Genomic DNA, 18,073 nt, shown 5'->3' with positions numbered 1-18,073 from the left:
GGACTCTAGGAAAATATTGCTTGCATTCTTTGCCCAAAACCTTTCATAGCCCTTTCACTTTTAAATTTCAATCATGCCTTTAACCTTAAAGGTACATACAAAGCAAGGGTGGATTCTGAGTAATTATACATAACCACTTCCACAAGTTTCTTTTAAGACTGACATAAAATCAACATGCCAAATCATAAACCAAATTACTTCCTCTTTCTGCAAAAAATAGCTTCAAAACTGCATCTTCTTCAAATATTTGGTAGTAAATTGACTTATTTATCCATCCTTCCAGTGCCTAATTTAAGTTGTAGATGTATAAGTGACCTAGTACTGACAGCACATTGCACAACCATCACTCTCACTCCCATTTATAGCTGCACATAAAATTACATACTTATTCAACAGAGACTGCGGGAAGTTAAAACAAGCACAAAAAAAAAAAAAAAAAAAAAAAAAAAAATATCCCATAAAATGTAATTTTTTCAGGAAATATAAAATAATGCCCTTTGACATTTCTCCAAATTATACTGTTTGAAACAATGTGATGGCCTCTAGTCAGGTTTTGTGACAAAAATTTGACTTTAAATACATTTTAAAGTTTATTTAGTAAAAGTGAAACTGAAATATAGAAAGAACGCACCAGTGCTATTTTCATAACTTTATTTTCCATACATGATAAACAGCTTTAATTAATCTCCACTTAAAAATCAACTCCAATATGTAAAACACTACTTGACAGCAAGTCTACAAAGACAATGCTTTGTTACAAATGATGGATGCACTGTATTCATATTCATAAAACAGGGTTTCACCATATGACTTTGTTACTGCAATACAACCTATTACTTGGGCTATTATAAAGTACCTCCAAAAATATAAAGCAATGTGCTTTATGAGAAATGTTCTGCTTAATTTTGGTTTCAAATTTTAATCTGTTCTTGATGTAGATAATTATTTCTTATAGCTTACTACCCCCCCACCCCCGCCTTTCTCAGTATTCTTAACTTTGAAAAAATGATCGAAATTTTTCAATCAGCAAAAAAGTGACCACCACTACCCCCATAACCCCCCAAATTTTTGGTTCAAACTTTCAAAGTATAGACATAATGCAATCCAACAATTTGTCAACACATTATCAATTATCTAATAGGATCAAAAACTGAAAAATCAATTTCCACTTAGAACACAAACAATTACAATGCATTAGAAAGGAAATCCTAATCCTAAAAGAAACTAGAATTGATGAATGATTCTCTATTAAAACAGCTCGTGAAATATAAATTGTAAGTAGACAAACAGAAAGAGAATCGTCTAAATATTGGTTACTGGTGGATCATTCAGTGAAAAAATGAAAATAGAAGACAATTTTAGTACTTTAAGAGTACTTCATTAAGACATTTTGTTCACTTTCTCGCTCAGTTCAGAGGAAATACATATGGAGAATAGACTCTAAATATTTGAAATTGTGTGAAAAAGAACCAAAATTCATAGATACATGTTATTTTGCCATATTAATTTTCATACGGACATTAACTCTAGTATGTTGTTTAGCAGAAAATAACAAGAGTAATAGAAAAAACAAAAGAATTTAAAAAGCTTTCATACAACTGAACGAAAAGTGAAATTTTTCAAAAAGGATATTACATCAGAATTAATTAAAAAGAAAAAAAGTTCTTCCTCTTCCACACATTAACTTATTAGCTATTTCTGTCAAATGATCATATATCGCTATAATTTTCGGTCTATCCTTCAGTTGAACATATCCCTGACACAATGTGGAAACAGTATGTATTTCAAGTCTGCCCCTTTACCACAGATATACACACATAAATATTAGCACCACAACAATCAAGATTCTACCATCACAGTTACAGTCTTCCTTTAAAGCAGTTCCTTGGTGAAATTTCTTTGATAGGCTCTGAGCATGAAATCTTCAGTGATGGAATGGAAGATAGGTCTTTATTGTTTCTGCAAGCTAGCACTGGTCTTAAGGCAAAGGCTGAACGATTTACCATGATCATGTAAATAAAACAAACAACTCATACTAAAACATACTCAGGCACTTTCTTCAAAGTTGACAAAATTTCCATTTTACATTTGTATTAAAGTCGACAAAGATATAACACAGCACAGATCTGAAGTAATCAATTCAAACTAAATCGTCCCACTAAACAATACTGCATAACCATTCTAAAACAGTGAACTCCCAAAAATGTCACACTTAAAACAATTCCCAATCACTTTTTTCATCTTAAAGCCCCACCTCAGTATAGATATAATCACACCACAAAACATCAGACGTTACATAAAAGTAAACCAGCTAGGTGTACAGTGCCAGCTTTACTTTAACCCTGCTGCATTTGTATATGTACTCCAAGAAGTCCATAACACCATGTCATACAAAGCACTAAGCAGCTTTAAATTCAGATGTGTTGGGATTTATGAAGACGATGTACAACATTCTGTTCCATGTGCATATGACTAGACATGAATGGTTTGTAAGACACATGGTCCACCTAAAGCAAGGTCATGGGAGACAAGTTCATTATAACATTCACGTCTCTCATCCATGGCTTCTGTGGCACTGGGATTTTCAAACATTTGGCATCCATGGCAATGATGCTTGTTCTTCAGTTTGTACATGCTTTTGTTTGTTTGTTTGTTTTTACATCTATTTACAAGTCTTTTTTCCTTAGATGTTATCACAGTTGGGTTCTTCCTTGGACTTTGCAGTGGTAACCTCTGAACAATAAAACATATAAAAATAATATCTCCTGCGGTTAGGTGGAAGTTTCTCTATCTTTAACATATATATATATAAATGCCTTGCATGGTGCTTGATTATGAATCACATTTTTGCAGACTAGACTTCAAAGTTCTTAAGTCTAAAGCCAATGTCAATTTTTGTCCTTTTGATGATTGCAACATATTTCCTTTTGCTCTTTCTCTCTTTCTGCAAGGGCATATGTGATGGTAAATAAAGTGTTGGACCTGCCAGGACACTTTTTCTAACCTACAAAGCATAGAACCAGTTGTTATCCCAGTCTTGAAAAAGTGATCACATTTGAATTTCACCAATGCAATCTATTAAAACAACAGTGGCACTTGTAATTGGATGTAATGAATGAATACTTTTGATGGATCATTTTCCTTTGTTAAATGAATCACTCCTGACAGAGAGTTGACGGAAGCATCTCTTTTTGATTTAAATTATTAGATTAAGTCTCTTTGAGATTGTATTTCTAGAGCCATGTCAAATTAACCATTGCACCAGTATTTCTGAATCACTTGGCTTGCTGGATGCTTCTGCAGTAACCAGGTGGGAAGGACGATATAGCATTCAATAAATACTGAGAAACTGTTTCACTTTCTCCTGTAACAATGAGGCAGAAACATGGTACTGGATTTTATAAATAATGTGACTTCATCCTGAGGTTGTTGTAGCCAGTCTTTCAACAGAATACATGTCAACTGTGTTCTTTATATCATCCACAGGTTTACATGCACAATGTAAGTCTTTCTGTATGTATCTCCTGTATTTCAATCTAATTCACTTCCTGAGCATTGTGATCTTGGGAATTTGTGCATATATGTATATATGTATATGGGCATACACGCCATGTCCATCTTTTCACATTTCTCTTCAAGCCATTTGTCCTTTGTGTAAGATGTTTCAGTGTAAATTTTTACATGAGTACATGCTGAAGTACACACTAAGATATATATCTCTGAAACACACATAAACCTATAACAATATCAAATTTGATTGGAGTTAAAAACTACCTACTTAACAAATACCACATACATTTCAAACCTCAACCATCTAATCTAAACAGTGCTAAATGAAACATTTTTTCAAACAAGATTCAACTCCACTGTCATGTGAATTAGTATAACCAGAAACCTAGTTAGCAGTTTGAGCAAATTGTATATAGTGTATCTTTCACTGGTATGACTGGACTCCTAGCACCATAACTCAAAGGTACATAACTGCACTTAAAAAGGGATTTTATAGAGGTCGTTTACGATCTTGATTAACATTTGAGTAAGAAACTGCTGCTTCTACAGTACAGCAGAACTAATCTGTTATCTAATAAACATTATCATACTATATTTATCAAACATGCATATATTATATAACAACTTAGTATTATTACAAATATGACACCTATATCAACAACAACCATAAAAATGATGAAATACATAAAATAAGTAAACACTATAAATAGAATATTTAACCGTTCACCCAATATGGGCACTCTTAAGAACTGTGAAATGTTTTTACACCTGGCCATTTTGAGTTGTTTCCTTCTATCTATGCCTTATAGCTTTCGCACATCTTTGGTATACATGGCATTTTGTTTCTTATCTTGCTTGCCTCAAAAGATAAAAACAAATCAAATTTAAACTGCAGCACATTATCATAACACACTGTGTAATGAACATACTGGCACATTATGGCATTCAAACACACTGTATGGTTCTATCACAAATCACCACGTATCATATCACAAGTTTCTAATGTGCAGAGATAAAATGATAACGAAAACTTGCAGTATCAGTCTACACGTAGCTATTCAATGAGTCAATGAAGTACCTTTTTAAATTAAATTCAACATGACACAAAAATGCTTGGACCCTACATAGATGACTGACTCTGGGAATGTTATACTAATATGGTAACCAAACATTTTGCTAATCACAGATATTGAGCGAGACAAGCAAGATTGTGGATCCACATCATAATTCTTTACATTTTCTTGGCATATGATATATACATGGCTCATCACAGTTGTTGGTATGTTAAAAATCCAATTTAAATCAAGAAAGTTAAACTGGATACACATGCCCTTGTTCTGAAATCCAATATCGTGGAATTAACCATATCTTTCAAATAATAAAGAAATCAACCTAAGTGGCACTTGTTGTTTTGATGGTGACAAAATTTTGCTTACACAAGATTCAACTTCCTTTAAAACCACCTCATAAATTTTCTTAATTTGATGAAGTTCTTAATAACTTAGCTAGGTATAAAATATTCAGCTGCATTTGGTAAGATGCTGTGTGGATGTCATTCAGATTTCACATAAAAACATCATCTCACTTATTATCCTCTTCATTAGTGTACTGCTTGCTTATCTTTTGTGTGAGGCATCCATAAATAACCAAATCTCTTCCACTCAAGTTCAAGCTAGCTTTCATGTTCCAATTTCTCTACTCTCTGTGTTCCAAGATTTACATTTCCACTATATACATATCACACCTGTTTTAAGGGCAGTAAATGACTGTCCTCCTCTTTGGTGTAAGTGGCGATTAAAATGTAATATTACATAAAGTATTGGCACAGATGGAGGTCAGGTATTATCACAACCTTTTGATCTTGACTTCTTTACACCAGTGTCATGGTAATGTGTCTATGGCATGGCTTGGCTGATTAGCTACCACAATAATAATCACTACAATTGGAAATAATAACAGAAATAGGCAATCCTCAAGTTTGAGGTTGGCAGGGATGGCTTTGAGGAAAAAAAGATGGCTTCCAATGTTACTGTAAATATGTAAAAAACTTGAGATTTCCCCAAGTTGAGCTGGTTGGGATGTCATTGGAGGAATCTTTGTCTTCAGTTGGCTGATGGCAATCAAACATCTGCTACAGGGTCATTTCAGTTCTTTTGAAATATGTTCTAGTGGAAGAGGTGGTGGTAATTACCATTGCTGGTCCTGAAGCAAGAGGGGGAGATATGCTTGCTCAGCATCTGCCTCCTCATCAATAACTGCTGCAGGAACGTCACCATCTGACAGTGCTTTCCAGGGACGCTGGAGGTGGTGAGATACCTACAAAAAATAAATAAATAAATAAATAAATAAATAAATAAATCAAAAGAATTAAAGTATCAACTGTTTGATAATTTACGGTAAAGTCTTGAAAATTTCGTCGCTTAAAAATTAATTAATATTTTTAATTGTGTAAATCCGACTAATTTTTCAAAATTACCTCTCCCCGACTCCTGGGTATGACGAAATTTTCAAAAATCCGGCCTTTTGGCTTTTATCCTTAGCGTCTGTTATCTTTGACCCTCCTATATTGTGGGATATTTATTACTACTTCCTAAGTCGTTTTTTGGTGGTAAATAATAATCTATTTATTACTGCATCTCGATTAAGTTTAACTTACTGTACCAGAAAATATCTTCTCGGTAAGAAATATACCTTCTGATAGAGGAGAAGGATCAAGATAAGCCTAATTGCCTCCTTGCATCATAACCTGGACGCGACATATTTTAAAAAAAATACGCACTTGGCAACGTTTGTTGCATGCAGGGCTTTTCCCAGGATTGAGTGTCAGGCCTTCTAAAATTACCATCTGTAACTTCCTAAAAATTTACAGGGAGTTTAAATAATTGCTCCCGCTGACGATCTTCCGCAATTTAAGTTCCTTGAATTATAATGAAAACTGCATTTTATTATTGCTTACATCGCGAACGATCTCCCGATGATGATAAGAAAATTGCCTTTTCGTCTCGCTCGGATTGCGAACGATCTCCCTCTGATGATCTTACGCGAACAAAGTCCTGGCGATATTACGCAAACGATTCTTCGCCGATACATGTATGCCGTGAGCGGGGAAGGTGGGTTAAAAATAAACTTAAAAATATATATTATTTATAATATTCAACGGGGGAGGGTTAGAATTATGATCAGCCGCTGACGATCTTTTGCAAACTAAGTTCCTTGAACTAATATGAAAACTGCATTTTATTATTGCTTACATCACGAACAATCTCCCGACGATGATATGAAAATTGCCTTTACGTCAAGCTAGGATCCGCGAACAAAGTCCTGAGGATATTACGCGAACGATTCTCCGCCCAAGATATACCGTGAGCGAGGGAGGGCGGGCTGATTAAAGATAAAATGAAAATGAATTTTTTAAATCCCAAGTGTGTGTCACTGTGTGTGTGTGTGTGTGTGTGTATGTGTGTGTGTGTGGGGGGGGGGGAGGAGATCAATAATGATTTTCCGCTGACGATCTTCCGCGAACGAAGTTCCCTAAATCCATTGAACTAATATAAAAATTGCATTTCATTCTTGCATACATCGCAAAGGATCTCGCGCTGATGATCTTACGCGAACAATTATCCGCCGAAGATATGCCGTGAGCGGGGAAGGGGGGGTTAAAGATAAAATGAAAAATATATATTATTTATAAAATTCAAAGGGGGAGGGTTAGAATACTGGTCTCACGCTGACGATCTTTTGCAAACTAAGTTCCTTGAACTATTTTGAAAATTGCATTTCATTCTTGCTTATATCGCGAACAATCTCCCGATGATGACATGAAAATTGCCTTTTCGTCTCGCTCGGATCGCGAACGATCTCCCTCTGACGATCTTTCGCGGACGATTCTCTGCTGAAGATATGCCGTGAGCGGGAGCAGGGGGGTTGAAGATAAAATGAAAAATATGTTATTTACAAAATTCAAAGGGGGAGGGGGGTTAAAATAATGATCTCCTGCTGGCGATCTTCCACGAACGAAGTTCCATTGAACCTAAGATCTAATATACCATTAGATCTTAGATTGAACTAATATGAAAAGTGCATTTTATTCTCGCTTACATCGCGGACGATCTCCCAGTGAAGATATGAAGATTGCCTTATCGTCTCTCTCAAATCGCAAACGATCTCCCGCTGATGATCTTACGTGAACAGAGTCCGTTACAAATAAGAAAATTATCTTCTCGTCTCGTTTGGATTGCGAACGATCTCTTGATGATATTACGCGCAAGATTCTCCGCTGAAGATATGAAAATTGCCATCTTGTCCCATTCGCATTGCGAACGATCTCCATGTACGAGGCAGGCAATCGTTAAATGGTCCTAGATTGAACATGGACATGAATAGAAGTGACGGGTACATGTCCCTTCGAGATAATATCTTGATTTTTTCATTGTGTCTTCCTCATTTAGGACAGCCGCCGATAACAATAACGGCGTTACAAATGACAAAGCCGCGGCCTGTGCCTTCTACTGTATTTGCCGGCTTGATAACGCACCTTGAGCCAGGTAATAGTAATAAAACTATTTAGACAAAAGGCCGACGTTCCCGCAATTAAGAACGGGAATTCACATGTTAACCACCTATATTGTGAGCAACCGCTCGCAGGGGCGCACTATTGTTCCTATCTCCCATTGAGAGTGTTATCGGCAATGAGATCCTGATCGTATCATTGTCTTAAATCAACTGACGCATTACCTTCATATTTGAGCTGGACAACGCGGCCATATTTGGTGACGAACTTCTCAAAAATTATTGAGTACCTCATTTTCAAGGTCGACGAAGTTTTCAAAGGGAAAAAAATTACCTCGGCGGAAAATCGTCTGTCGACGAAATTTTCAAGAAGGACGAAATTTTCAAGACTTTACTGTATAATGATCTTACATATTAATAAGAAAAAACAGTGATTTCAAAGAAATCTGTAACTAATAATAACATATGAAACCAGAAAAGCACTCAGAGAGCGCAGACCTCCACCAAGGCAGCAAAGTCTCCATCCAATGCCGTTTCACCCCTAAATTTTCGATATTTTTGATTATTGATTGATTACTGATCTGGATCACCACCAAAAACTAATCATCAGTTCCTTGGCCCACTTCTGAAAGTTCCTGAAAATTTCATCAAAATCGGTCCATAACTTAATTTTTGATTATTGATTGATTATTATTTTATTTTATTATTATTTTGAGTTATGTTGATGACATACAAACAGAAAGACAGACAAGACAAACGGGGTGAAAACAACCTCCTTGGCGGAGGTAAAAAAGAAAAATGCATGTATAATAATAAAATCACAATCACAGGGAGTTTTAAGAAAGACAACCCCATGCATTTCATACAAGAAAAACTTAAATATTGTCTGGGTAAAGTTCATATATGTTGATCTCAAATTCATCTCACTCTATCTGCAAATTTTTGCTCACAATAACTTACACTAAGAACAAGACATCTGCATGACATTCAACAAATACTATAAATTTCACCTCAAATGCCATGCATAAAAATAGCACACTAACATCATGTGTTAATTCCTCCAAAGTGAGCACATCTTCCACCTCGATGTCCTCATCTTCAGCTGGTTCTACACGTGGCACTGTCCCAATGCATGATTCTGGAACCTGAAGGGTTTCCAGGCCTGGACCTCGCAGTCTTGCTATGCATGCCAGATCTTCACTCTCCACCAAGTATCCTGAAAGTAGGATTAAATCAGATTATATATCACTAAAGTGTTTCTTTTTTCAATAGAACGGTTCAACCAATGATAATGAAATGCTTAAAAAATCCAACAGAAGACGAATCAATATGACTGACCCATGCTTTTAAAGTATTAGGCAATATTGGAAAATGAATTCAGTAACAACAGATAAAATTGCATATACTGTCCTATAAATCATATCATCAAAACAAAAATCAAAAGGTGATGACAAAAGGATGATGAAAACACAAACCTATAAAGGTGATATTTTTCAACACTTTACACCTCCAGGCCAACATCACCAATATGTTCCCATCATCAATCTGATCCTCATAGGTATTAGGGTTTCCATCATCCAATCCCTCAACAACATACAAATTCTCAAAGGTCTCACAGTGATGTTTTGAAATGAAATCAATGGCATGGGCATTGATTGTTGTGCAAAAGAAAAGACGCAAAATGGCAAGGGGTATATCTGGTTTGAGAATATTCATGAGCTGCTCCACACCATCAGCTGAGTGGATGAGATTCAGTGTGACTCGTAACTTGGGACTGTGTTGAGTTAAACGCCACCATGTGTGATTTCTGACTTGTTCTTGAGCAGGATGGATCCCATGAACATTGACAATGAGCTTTTCTAGTTTGGCCTTATGATTGTCAATGAAGCCTTCAAGCAAAGAGTTACTGAGGTGATCAAAATCAATGCCCAGGACTTGAAGATTGTGCAACAGATTTAACTTAGTAAGGGGCAGCTCAATTAGACCATAATCATCTGGGTCTTCCTTTACACTCTCTAAATGAAGAGCTCTAAGTTTACTGGCTTCGTGCTGTGACAAAACAGCAATGAAAGTGTCGGCGTAGTCAGTCAGTTCTTGGATACAGCCTAACGAAAGATGTTCTAGCTTCCTAGCATGTTTTGTGACTGCAATCAGGGCATCAACAAAACTGGAAAAAGATAGGAAAAGTTATTTGCCGTAAATAACTGCAAAATACTGTACAAGCAATAATCTTAAAATATACATTTATCAGTTCAGACTTCACTCAACACAACGCTTAATGCTCAAAGACAGATGTACATACTGACATTTGCTTAAAATGTCTCTAGTCACATATATTACAAGCCGACTACAAAAAACGAAGAGAAAAATCTTTTCAACTGAATAAACAGGCAAAAAATCTGCTTCGACGTACTTGTCCTGCGTTTCCGACGTTTCTAACCATTCAACATAATTGCTCTTGGGTTGAATGGCTAATCGTCGGAGTCTCCTGTTTCTAGATAATCTCGAAAGCAGCCTTGTTGCATTGAGCACGTAATCTACAGTGCAAAAGCTAAGTTTGGCTCTAGCATATGTCACAAATGAGCTACATTTCTGCGTCAGAAATTTTGCGCCTTCTGCATTCCCATTTGTGAAGTCAAACGTGATGCTTTCCCATAACTGAGATTCAAAAAGGCAACTCCGCCACCGTCTACACGTTGCTGATGCTTTGAGCCTGTCTGACGGTGTCAAATATGCCAAAATCTGAACAATTATTATGCTAGGAAGGACGGCCCAAGAACTTTCTGCCGCCATCACCGTTTTGCGTAAATCTTTTGTTTTTCGTGATTTCACGAGAATTTACGAGAGTCAGAAATGTCAAAACAAAATATTATTTTTCTAGTCATCATAATTGAATTTACACTTTCAGATTTACTCTATAATTTATAGCGAAAAGTGATATACAGAGAAAGCATTTATGAACATCATGATATGTATGTTCAAAACAGTAAGCTGCAGTGATCTTGGAATTTGGAGGTGTGGCTTGTTATGGTATCACGTGATTAAAGATTATGACCTTGAATATTCTAGGTCATTAGGTCAAGGTTGAAAAATAGCTTATTTGTCGGTGAGGTTAGGTTAACTCTTGCATGTGGCTGTACTAACTTCGGAAATATCTATTTGTACGCAGTATTAGCAACTGAGGGAACCTTTCAAAATGTCTAGCTCAAAGAACGCACACGGGATTGACACAGACTGCCTGACTCTCACTCGCTATGTGCTGGCAGAACAGAGAAAGTTCCCCAAAGCTTCGGGTGACTTGACTCAGCTGCTGAGCGCAATGCTGACTGCCATCAAGGCAGTGTCCTCTGCTGTGAGAAAGGCAGGGATTGCTCAGCTGTAAGTGGTCCCAGTTATAAATAAATAAAAAATGGTCTGAAGGAAACGTACAATAATTGTTTTGTTGAAAATTGATTATTTAACATTATAAGAAAGTTAATTTTATTTTAGTGTTCATTTTGGAAAGTTTGAAAAAAAAAGAAGAAAAAAAAAACATTACTTTATTACCGGTGGCTATTTAGTGACAAATTGTATTAATTTTTTTATAGCATAATAAAAATTCATTTAAAAATTGTATAACCAGAAAAAAGAATTATTATCAAAAGAGAAATGTTATATATTAGATTACATGATGGGCTCTTGAATGAAATACAATAAGAAGTATTTCTGAATGATACATGTAGCAGTTTATTTAGGATATTTTGGAATTATATATAGACCTGCAGCTGGCAAGGGGCATTGGATGAATGTTAAATCTTGCAGTATGTTGCTGAACCAGCTGTTATGTCTGTCATTTGGGTGTTTTTACGGGTTTCGAGCTTATTTTTTTTCAACATGAGATAATTGGAAATATGTAGAGTATTTAGTACATTTACAAAGATTTACATACTGAACATGTGTATTGCATACAGTCATCTGTATAATTTTGGACACACCCCCAGCACAGGTACATGTAAGTGTTAAGGTATCCCTAGTATAGGTAGAGCATACTAGTATGTAGTACAGTATATACCAGTATGCTGAAGGTGCAGTATTCTGTAACCTTGATTTGCCCTTAACATTGCAGAGGCAAATAACTACACTGCACTTGTACTGTGTAGAAGAGTGTGAGTGTTGTTTTACTAATAGTGTTCATTGCCAGACTGGGTAAGGCCTGAACTAAGTCTTAAAATGAGTTCCAAAAATACCCATGGGATTGATACGGACTGTATGACACTGACGAGATTTGTATTACAAGAACAAAAGAAGCATCCTGAAGCTACAGGGGATCTTACACAGTTACTCAATGGACTTCTGACTGCGGTAAAAGCAGTTTCGTCTGCTGTTCGTAGGGCAGGGATGGCATCTTTGTAAGTGAAGTGGGTACATTTAATTATATTTTTCTTAGCTTTTTGTTTCTGAGGATAGCATGCTATCCATTCAGCCTGAGTTTCAGAGGACGTGGTCACTGGAAAAATCACATGGCTCTGCCATTTGTGGTTTACCATTTGTGCATACTGCTGGAGGCAGTGCTATGGAGTTGAAGATATGGTGAACATATTTACTTGACTATTGCTCTGATTCAATGCACAAGTCCTACTTGAACAGTAACTTACATGTGCTGTGTTACAGGTTTGGTATTGCTGGGGCTACCAATGTCCAGGGTGAGGAAGTGAAAAAACTGGATGTGATTGCAAATGAGGTGTTTATTAACATGCTCAAGTCTTCCTTCACCACCTGCTTGTTGGTATCTGAGGAAAACGAAAACGTCATTGAAGTAGAGATAGAGCGGCAGGTTAGTTTTTTCTTTTTTTCTTTTTTTGAAAAGAATATTAATATAATAAAAATGTGCATAATGACTACAAAAATAAGTAAACTTTTTTTCTGATAATTTCATTTTAATTTTTTTTCCATTCCAAGTGAGGGAATTTTATACAAAAATTCTTAACAAGAATTTTGCCTGTATCTTAGATGAAGTTAAATTTTTGTTTTACTGCAGGGCAAGTATATTGTGTGCTTTGACCCACTGGATGGCTCGTCCAATATTGATTGTCTTGTGTCCATTGGAACAATATTTGCCATTCTGAGAAAGGTAAGGCTCTATGCTGTAATTTGCAAAAAAAATCTTTAATAATAAAAAATATTGGACTAAAATGATTTTACTCTGTTAAGTTTGCTGTCAAATCAATATATAAAAAATGAACTGCTCATCAAATTATGGACTTGTACTTTAAAATGTTACCATCTATATAGTGAATTTCTGCGAACAACAATGCTCTTATTGAAACAAATCATTGACATAAATGGAAAAAAAGTATCTTTGAAACCCTTTTGTTACATTTTACACTGTTCTAGGACCATGAGGGACCACCCACCATCAAGGATGCCCTCCAGTCTGGCCGTAACATTGTAGCAGCAGGCTATGCATTGTATGGCAGTGCCACTGCAGTGGTGCTCTCCACAGGGGATGAGGTCAATTCCTTCATGCTGGACCCTGTGAGTGGAACCATTTGTCAGACGTTAAAGTTGACAGACAAGTATTTGCCAAGAATGAAGTTGCTTGCATGAAAAAGAAATGAACATTGTCCAGCAAACCAGGTGGCATATAATGATCCCAAACAAAAATATTATTTTTGCAGGGTAGATAGTTTCTAATTGTAGTTTTTTGATGCAGTTTTACTGATGTGCTTAGGAATGGTAGCATTAAATCTTTTTGTATGGTTTTTAGGCCATTGGAGAATTCATCCTGACCCAGCGTAATATTCAGATCAAGCCTAGAGGAAAAATCTTTTCAGTCAACGAAGGCTATGCCAAGTTTTGGGATCCTGCCATGAAGGAGTATGTAGAAAACAAGAAATATCCAAAGGTACTGTTACCCTTCACAAATTCTTGTGCTGAAACCAAAGAGCTTCAATATCTTGTATTGTTTTTATGTTTTTTAAAATTAATTCTATCTAAATATATTATATTTATATTAAAATATGTTAATTTGTTTATATTTGTCTTTTTGATGATTTGTTTGATTAATTTAAAATGTGGGTTTTTAAAAATGTGATTAAGATTAGTATTGTCATAGGCAACATAAATATGTAGATACAAATTTTTGCAAGGTATGTTTTACTGTGGTTTTACATTTCATGTGGAACTGTATAAAAAAATTGAACTATGTAATATGTTATAACAGCATTTTTAATAGTAGTTTCAGGTAAATGCTGACAGATACAGAAGCAGAATATGGGTGGTCTATTTATTTCAGTGATAGCACACGCAGATTATCAGTGCCCCTCTGTCACATACAGAACTTTATTGAAATATAACAAATTATTTTAGAGTGGGAAACCATACGGAGCAAGATATATTGGCTCCATGGTAGCAGATGTTCACAGGACTCTTATGTATGGGGGGATTTTCATGTATCCTGCCACCTCAGAATCTCCGAAAGGGAAGGTACAGATGAGACAACTGGCTGAATCTGTGGCTGTTTTTTGTATGATTGTTCCTTTTTGTTATAGTGTTGGTTTCGTATGTGCATGCATGATGATTTACCTTTGTCTTGACCAGTGACTTCCATTGATTGTTTGTTATTTCATGTGGGGGGTCTTATCATCATGATGCCCATAATCATTTTGATACAAAAAAGGTAATATACTATAAATTTTCATTATAATTTTTTTCTTTTGGAAAAAAAGCCTCAAATTAATTTTTGAAAACACCGTGAGCACGCAGGAACAAGCAATGAAGGACACCACTGGTCATTTCCACCTTTTTTTAAATTTCATGCATGAGTATGTTGTTTTAACCCTTTCAAAGCATATACAATAACCACTGAGCTAATGCTTATGACTGTATATACCATTCATCAGACTGGGAAACCATATGGTGCCCGCTATATAGGTTCCATGGTGGCTGATGTGCATAGAACACTGTTATATGGAGGGATTTTCATGTACCCAGCTACATCTGAGACACCTAAGGGAAAAGTAAGGTTTACACATGCTTAGCTCTAACAATGTGGTAGCTTTAGCTATGGATTTATAGCAGCCACTTGTTTACTAAATTGTTTTGTTACTTTAGAAATGTAAATGCTTTCGTAGGCTTTAATTAAAAAGAAGGGTTACTACCAGTATAGAGATACATGTATATGCAATACACTTATTAAGTTGACAATAAGAACTTTTCCATGGGGATTGCACATTATGTCTTTACCCTTTTTGCTTCATGACAATAAGGACTTTTCAATGGGGATTGCATGAAATCTTTACTTTCTTTGCTTCATGATCTGGCTATAGTGTTACTTTTGCATTTTCTTGAATGACATTCTGGGTTGACAACAGTTTTACAGTAAATACACTGTGCACTGTGTATGTGCTTCTGTTTGCAGTGATTTGTCTTGTTTGTATCTGAAGTATATACATTGCAGTTTAATAGTCTCTAGCAGGAACATACTGCTTGAATTCCCACTAAGTATTTTATTCAAAGGGTGGCTTGGTATAGGATTAGGATGTAAGATGTAAAGAAGTTTCAGTAGTAACTCTTTATCAGCAAAAGCAGCATTAGTGAGAATACGATTTGAGCTATTGCAGTGCATATATACGTAACTGAGTTAGTATATTTTGAGCATAACCACATCATTGAAGTCCATTTAAATTTAATATCAATGTTATAAAACTAAGGCTGTGTTCAGAATAGAAGCTATTGTACTAGCAGGATTGAGCTATCTCAGCGAGGTATCTTACTAAGGTGCAGTCAATGTAATCAACTTAATTGTCTGGCATGTCCCCTAGTAACTTAAAATAGTTGGGTACAGTCAGGAAAATTTTGTGATCCATGATGTTGTTCATGTTGGTTTGTGAGGGGGCATGCCAGACAAACTGATTACATTGTGCCTTAGCAAGAATCCCTGCTGAGATAAATCAATCCTGCAAGTACTATTCTGAACACGGCCTGTATAAAATATAACATTGCATGTTTAAAGCCACCTGCATACATGTACAGTACACACCAACACCAAGTGCACATATGCTTTTAGTGTGTATGTATATTAAAAAGTTGTTCCTTATCCTTGAACTAACAGCAATTTGTATATTTTTCCTCAGCTACGCCTGCTGTATGAATGCAACCCTATGGCATACATTATAGAGAAAGCAGGCGGACTTGCTTCCACTGGGACCATGCCTATCCTTGACATCGTCCCTGAATCCATCCATCAGCGAGCTCCCATCTTTCTGGGTTCCAAAGAAGATGTGGAGGATGTTATTGCACTCTACAAAAAGCACCAGCAGTAGAGGAAATGTTGGATGTGTGCAGCTCTTGGACCCAAGAGTGAAATATATAAGACAGCATCTGTCTTAAATTGTTTGGATTAATGCTACATTTGAACTGCTGAATGAGTTTTAGTTCCCAAATTTGAATGTGGTACTTATGAAATTGCTGCACAAAATGTTAAATTTTTTTTCATATCAATACATAGGTGGTATTTAACAATGGCTCTAAGAGTACAAAAGTTTTAGATGATCATGATGAACTTGGAACTGGAATATGTTTATATATCTTATTGATACTGGTTTTGTTGGGAAAATTGGTGGCAAAGGATTATGGCAGCATACCTGTTCTAATGTGATAGAAAGTATGAATTTGTCTTTGCAATGATTGCTTAATAAAGTTGCATTGTCATTTATGGCAAATATAATCTGCTACAATTTATGTAAGGAAGAATTGTCTAAAAACAGCATTTTTTTTCTGATCCTTGTCTCAGCTTACCTTTTGCTACCTAATTGTCTTTACAGCAGTTGAGTTTACAATATCAAACTATTTCACATATTTGTGGCCTCTATGCTTTATGTTTTCATCGGAGGTCTTTGTAGAATTCTTAGAACAAAATTTAGTTATTCAGTTTACAGAATAACAATTCTCTTTAAGAGTTTAAACATCAAAGCTTAAAGCAGATATATTTTCTTACCAAATCATTTAATTTACTTTGCAAAGCAATTAAATGAATGCAATAGGTATGGGCTTGTGTTGGGATATGAAACTTATAACCTTGGTCATAAAGGATAATGGCGTCATTGTTGTTTTAAAGTATTTTGTGTCATTGATATGGGTCAGGCTTCAATTGATGAAAAGGTTAAGATATATTGAAATAAAGCACAATGATTTATCATGATTATATTTGTATCAAGTTTATAAACTAATTAAGTTGGGTAAAATTTAATTGGTTTTCCCGTTTACTGGTTATCACTTGTTAGAAACTTGAAGGAAAATAAATATTGTTAAAGGTTCTTTAACATTCCTTGTTCTATGTTGCTGCAAGCCATTTCAGAATGAAATGGAATGAAGTATTTTTTATTTTTATGGTCAGACACAGATGTGTCTGTACATATTGCCATCATCTGCGTCTGTCGTCGCCGTCGTCCCCATCGTCGCCGTCGTCGCCGTCGTCGCCGTGCACTTTTACCGATAACACGATAAGTGGAAAACCATTTTACCTTTTGACTTGAAACTTGCAGAACTGATGAATATTCATAATACGCAGGTCAAGTTCGAAAATCAGCATGATCGGGTCACTTATAGGGAATTTATGCTGTTTTTTCACTTTTTTCAGCATATATGCAGCACCGATAACACGATAAGTGGAAAACCATTTTACCTTTTGCCTTGAAACTTACAGAACTGATGAATATTCATAATACGCAGGTCAAGTTCAAAAATCAGCATGATCGGGTCACTTTTAGGGAATTTATGCTGTTTTTTCACTTTTTTCAGCATATATGCAGCACCGATAACACGATAAGTGGAAAACCATTTTACCTTTTGACTTGAAACTTACAGAACTGATGAATATTCATAATACGCAGGTAAAGTTCGAAAATCAGCATGATTGGGCCAATTTTAGGGAATTTATGCTGTTTTTTCACTATTTTCAATATAAATACAACACTGATAACACAATATAAGAAAAACGGATTGGCCAATTGTAATCATACTCACAGAAGTGGTCAATCTTACTAAAACGCAGGTTGAGTTCGAAAATCAGCAT

At 35.6% G+C, this 18,073-nt stretch overlaps 2 protein-coding genes across 5 annotated transcripts; one reads left to right on the top strand and one right to left on the bottom strand.

Moving 5' to 3' along the window:
- Window positions 1–634: 634 nt before the first annotated feature.
- Window positions 635–10,847, bottom strand: LOC106163235 (F-box only protein 33). Its single transcript, XM_013540761.2, has 4 exons — window positions 10,433–10,847; window positions 9,495–10,186; window positions 9,063–9,235; window positions 635–5,826 (listed from the first exon to the last, which is right to left on the bottom strand). Exons 1-4 carry the CDS (start codon window positions 10,810–10,812, stop codon window positions 5,698–5,700), a joined length of 1,374 nt encoding a protein of 457 aa, XP_013396215.2. The 5' UTR covers window positions 10,813–10,847; the 3' UTR covers window positions 635–5,697.
- A 234-nt stretch (window positions 10,848–11,081) lies between these two features.
- Window positions 11,082–17,321, top strand: LOC106163241 (fructose-1,6-bisphosphatase isozyme 2). 4 transcript variants are annotated; one of them, XM_013540776.2, is made up of 7 exons: window positions 11,082–11,397; window positions 12,670–12,832; window positions 13,037–13,129; window positions 13,393–13,533; window positions 13,766–13,903; window positions 14,901–15,017; window positions 16,134–17,321. In XM_013540776.2, exons 1-7 carry the CDS (start codon window positions 11,216–11,218, stop codon window positions 16,320–16,322), a joined length of 1,023 nt encoding a protein of 340 aa, XP_013396230.2. In that variant the 5' UTR covers window positions 11,082–11,215; the 3' UTR covers window positions 16,323–17,321. The 4 variants fall into 4 exon arrangements, with proteins under 4 accessions (XP_013396230.2, XP_013396231.2, XP_013396232.2 ...); XM_013540777.2 differs by lacking the exon at window positions 14,901–15,017 and adding an exon at window positions 14,368–14,484; XM_013540778.2 differs by lacking the exon at window positions 11,082–11,397 and adding an exon at window positions 12,080–12,407.
- The last annotated feature ends 752 nt before the right edge of the window (window positions 17,322–18,073 follow it).

This window comes from Lingula anatina, chromosome 1 (genome assembly GCF_051362555.1).
Source record: "Lingula anatina isolate TDL-2025a chromosome 1, LinAna3.0, whole genome shotgun sequence".
NCBI classification, from domain to species: domain Eukaryota; kingdom Metazoa; phylum Brachiopoda; class Lingulata; order Lingulida; family Lingulidae; genus Lingula; species Lingula anatina.
Note: the sequence above shows the minus strand (reverse complement) of the source record. Positions and strands in the feature narration are given on the sequence as shown.

What these genes read in the sequence shown, in the direction of transcription:
- LOC106163235 (XM_013540761.2), bottom strand. Translation starts at nt 10,812, where the DNA reads ATGGCGGCAGAAAGTTCTTGGGCCGTCCTTCCTAGCATAATAATTGTT. An exon ending in GAAAAATATCACCTTTATAG is followed by an intron (nt 9,236 to 9,494) that starts GTTTGTGTTTTC and finishes TCCTACTTTCAG; the next exon opens with GATACTTGGTGGAGAGTGAA. An exon ending in TGGAGGAATTAACACATGAT is followed by an intron (nt 5,827 to 9,062) that starts GTTAGTGTGCTA and finishes TATTTTTTGTAG; the next exon opens with GTATCTCACCACCTCCAGCG.
- LOC106163241 (XM_013540776.2), top strand. Translation starts at nt 11,216, where the DNA reads ATGTCTAGCTCAAAGAACGCACACGGGATTGACACAGACTGCCTGACT. An exon ending in AAGGCAGGGATTGCTCAGCT is followed by an intron (nt 11,398 to 12,669) that starts GTAAGTGGTCCC and finishes GCTGTGTTACAG; the next exon opens with GTTTGGTATTGCTGGGGCTA. An exon ending in TATTTGCCATTCTGAGAAAG is followed by an intron (nt 13,130 to 13,392) that starts GTAAGGCTCTAT and finishes ACACTGTTCTAG; the next exon opens with GACCATGAGGGACCACCCAC.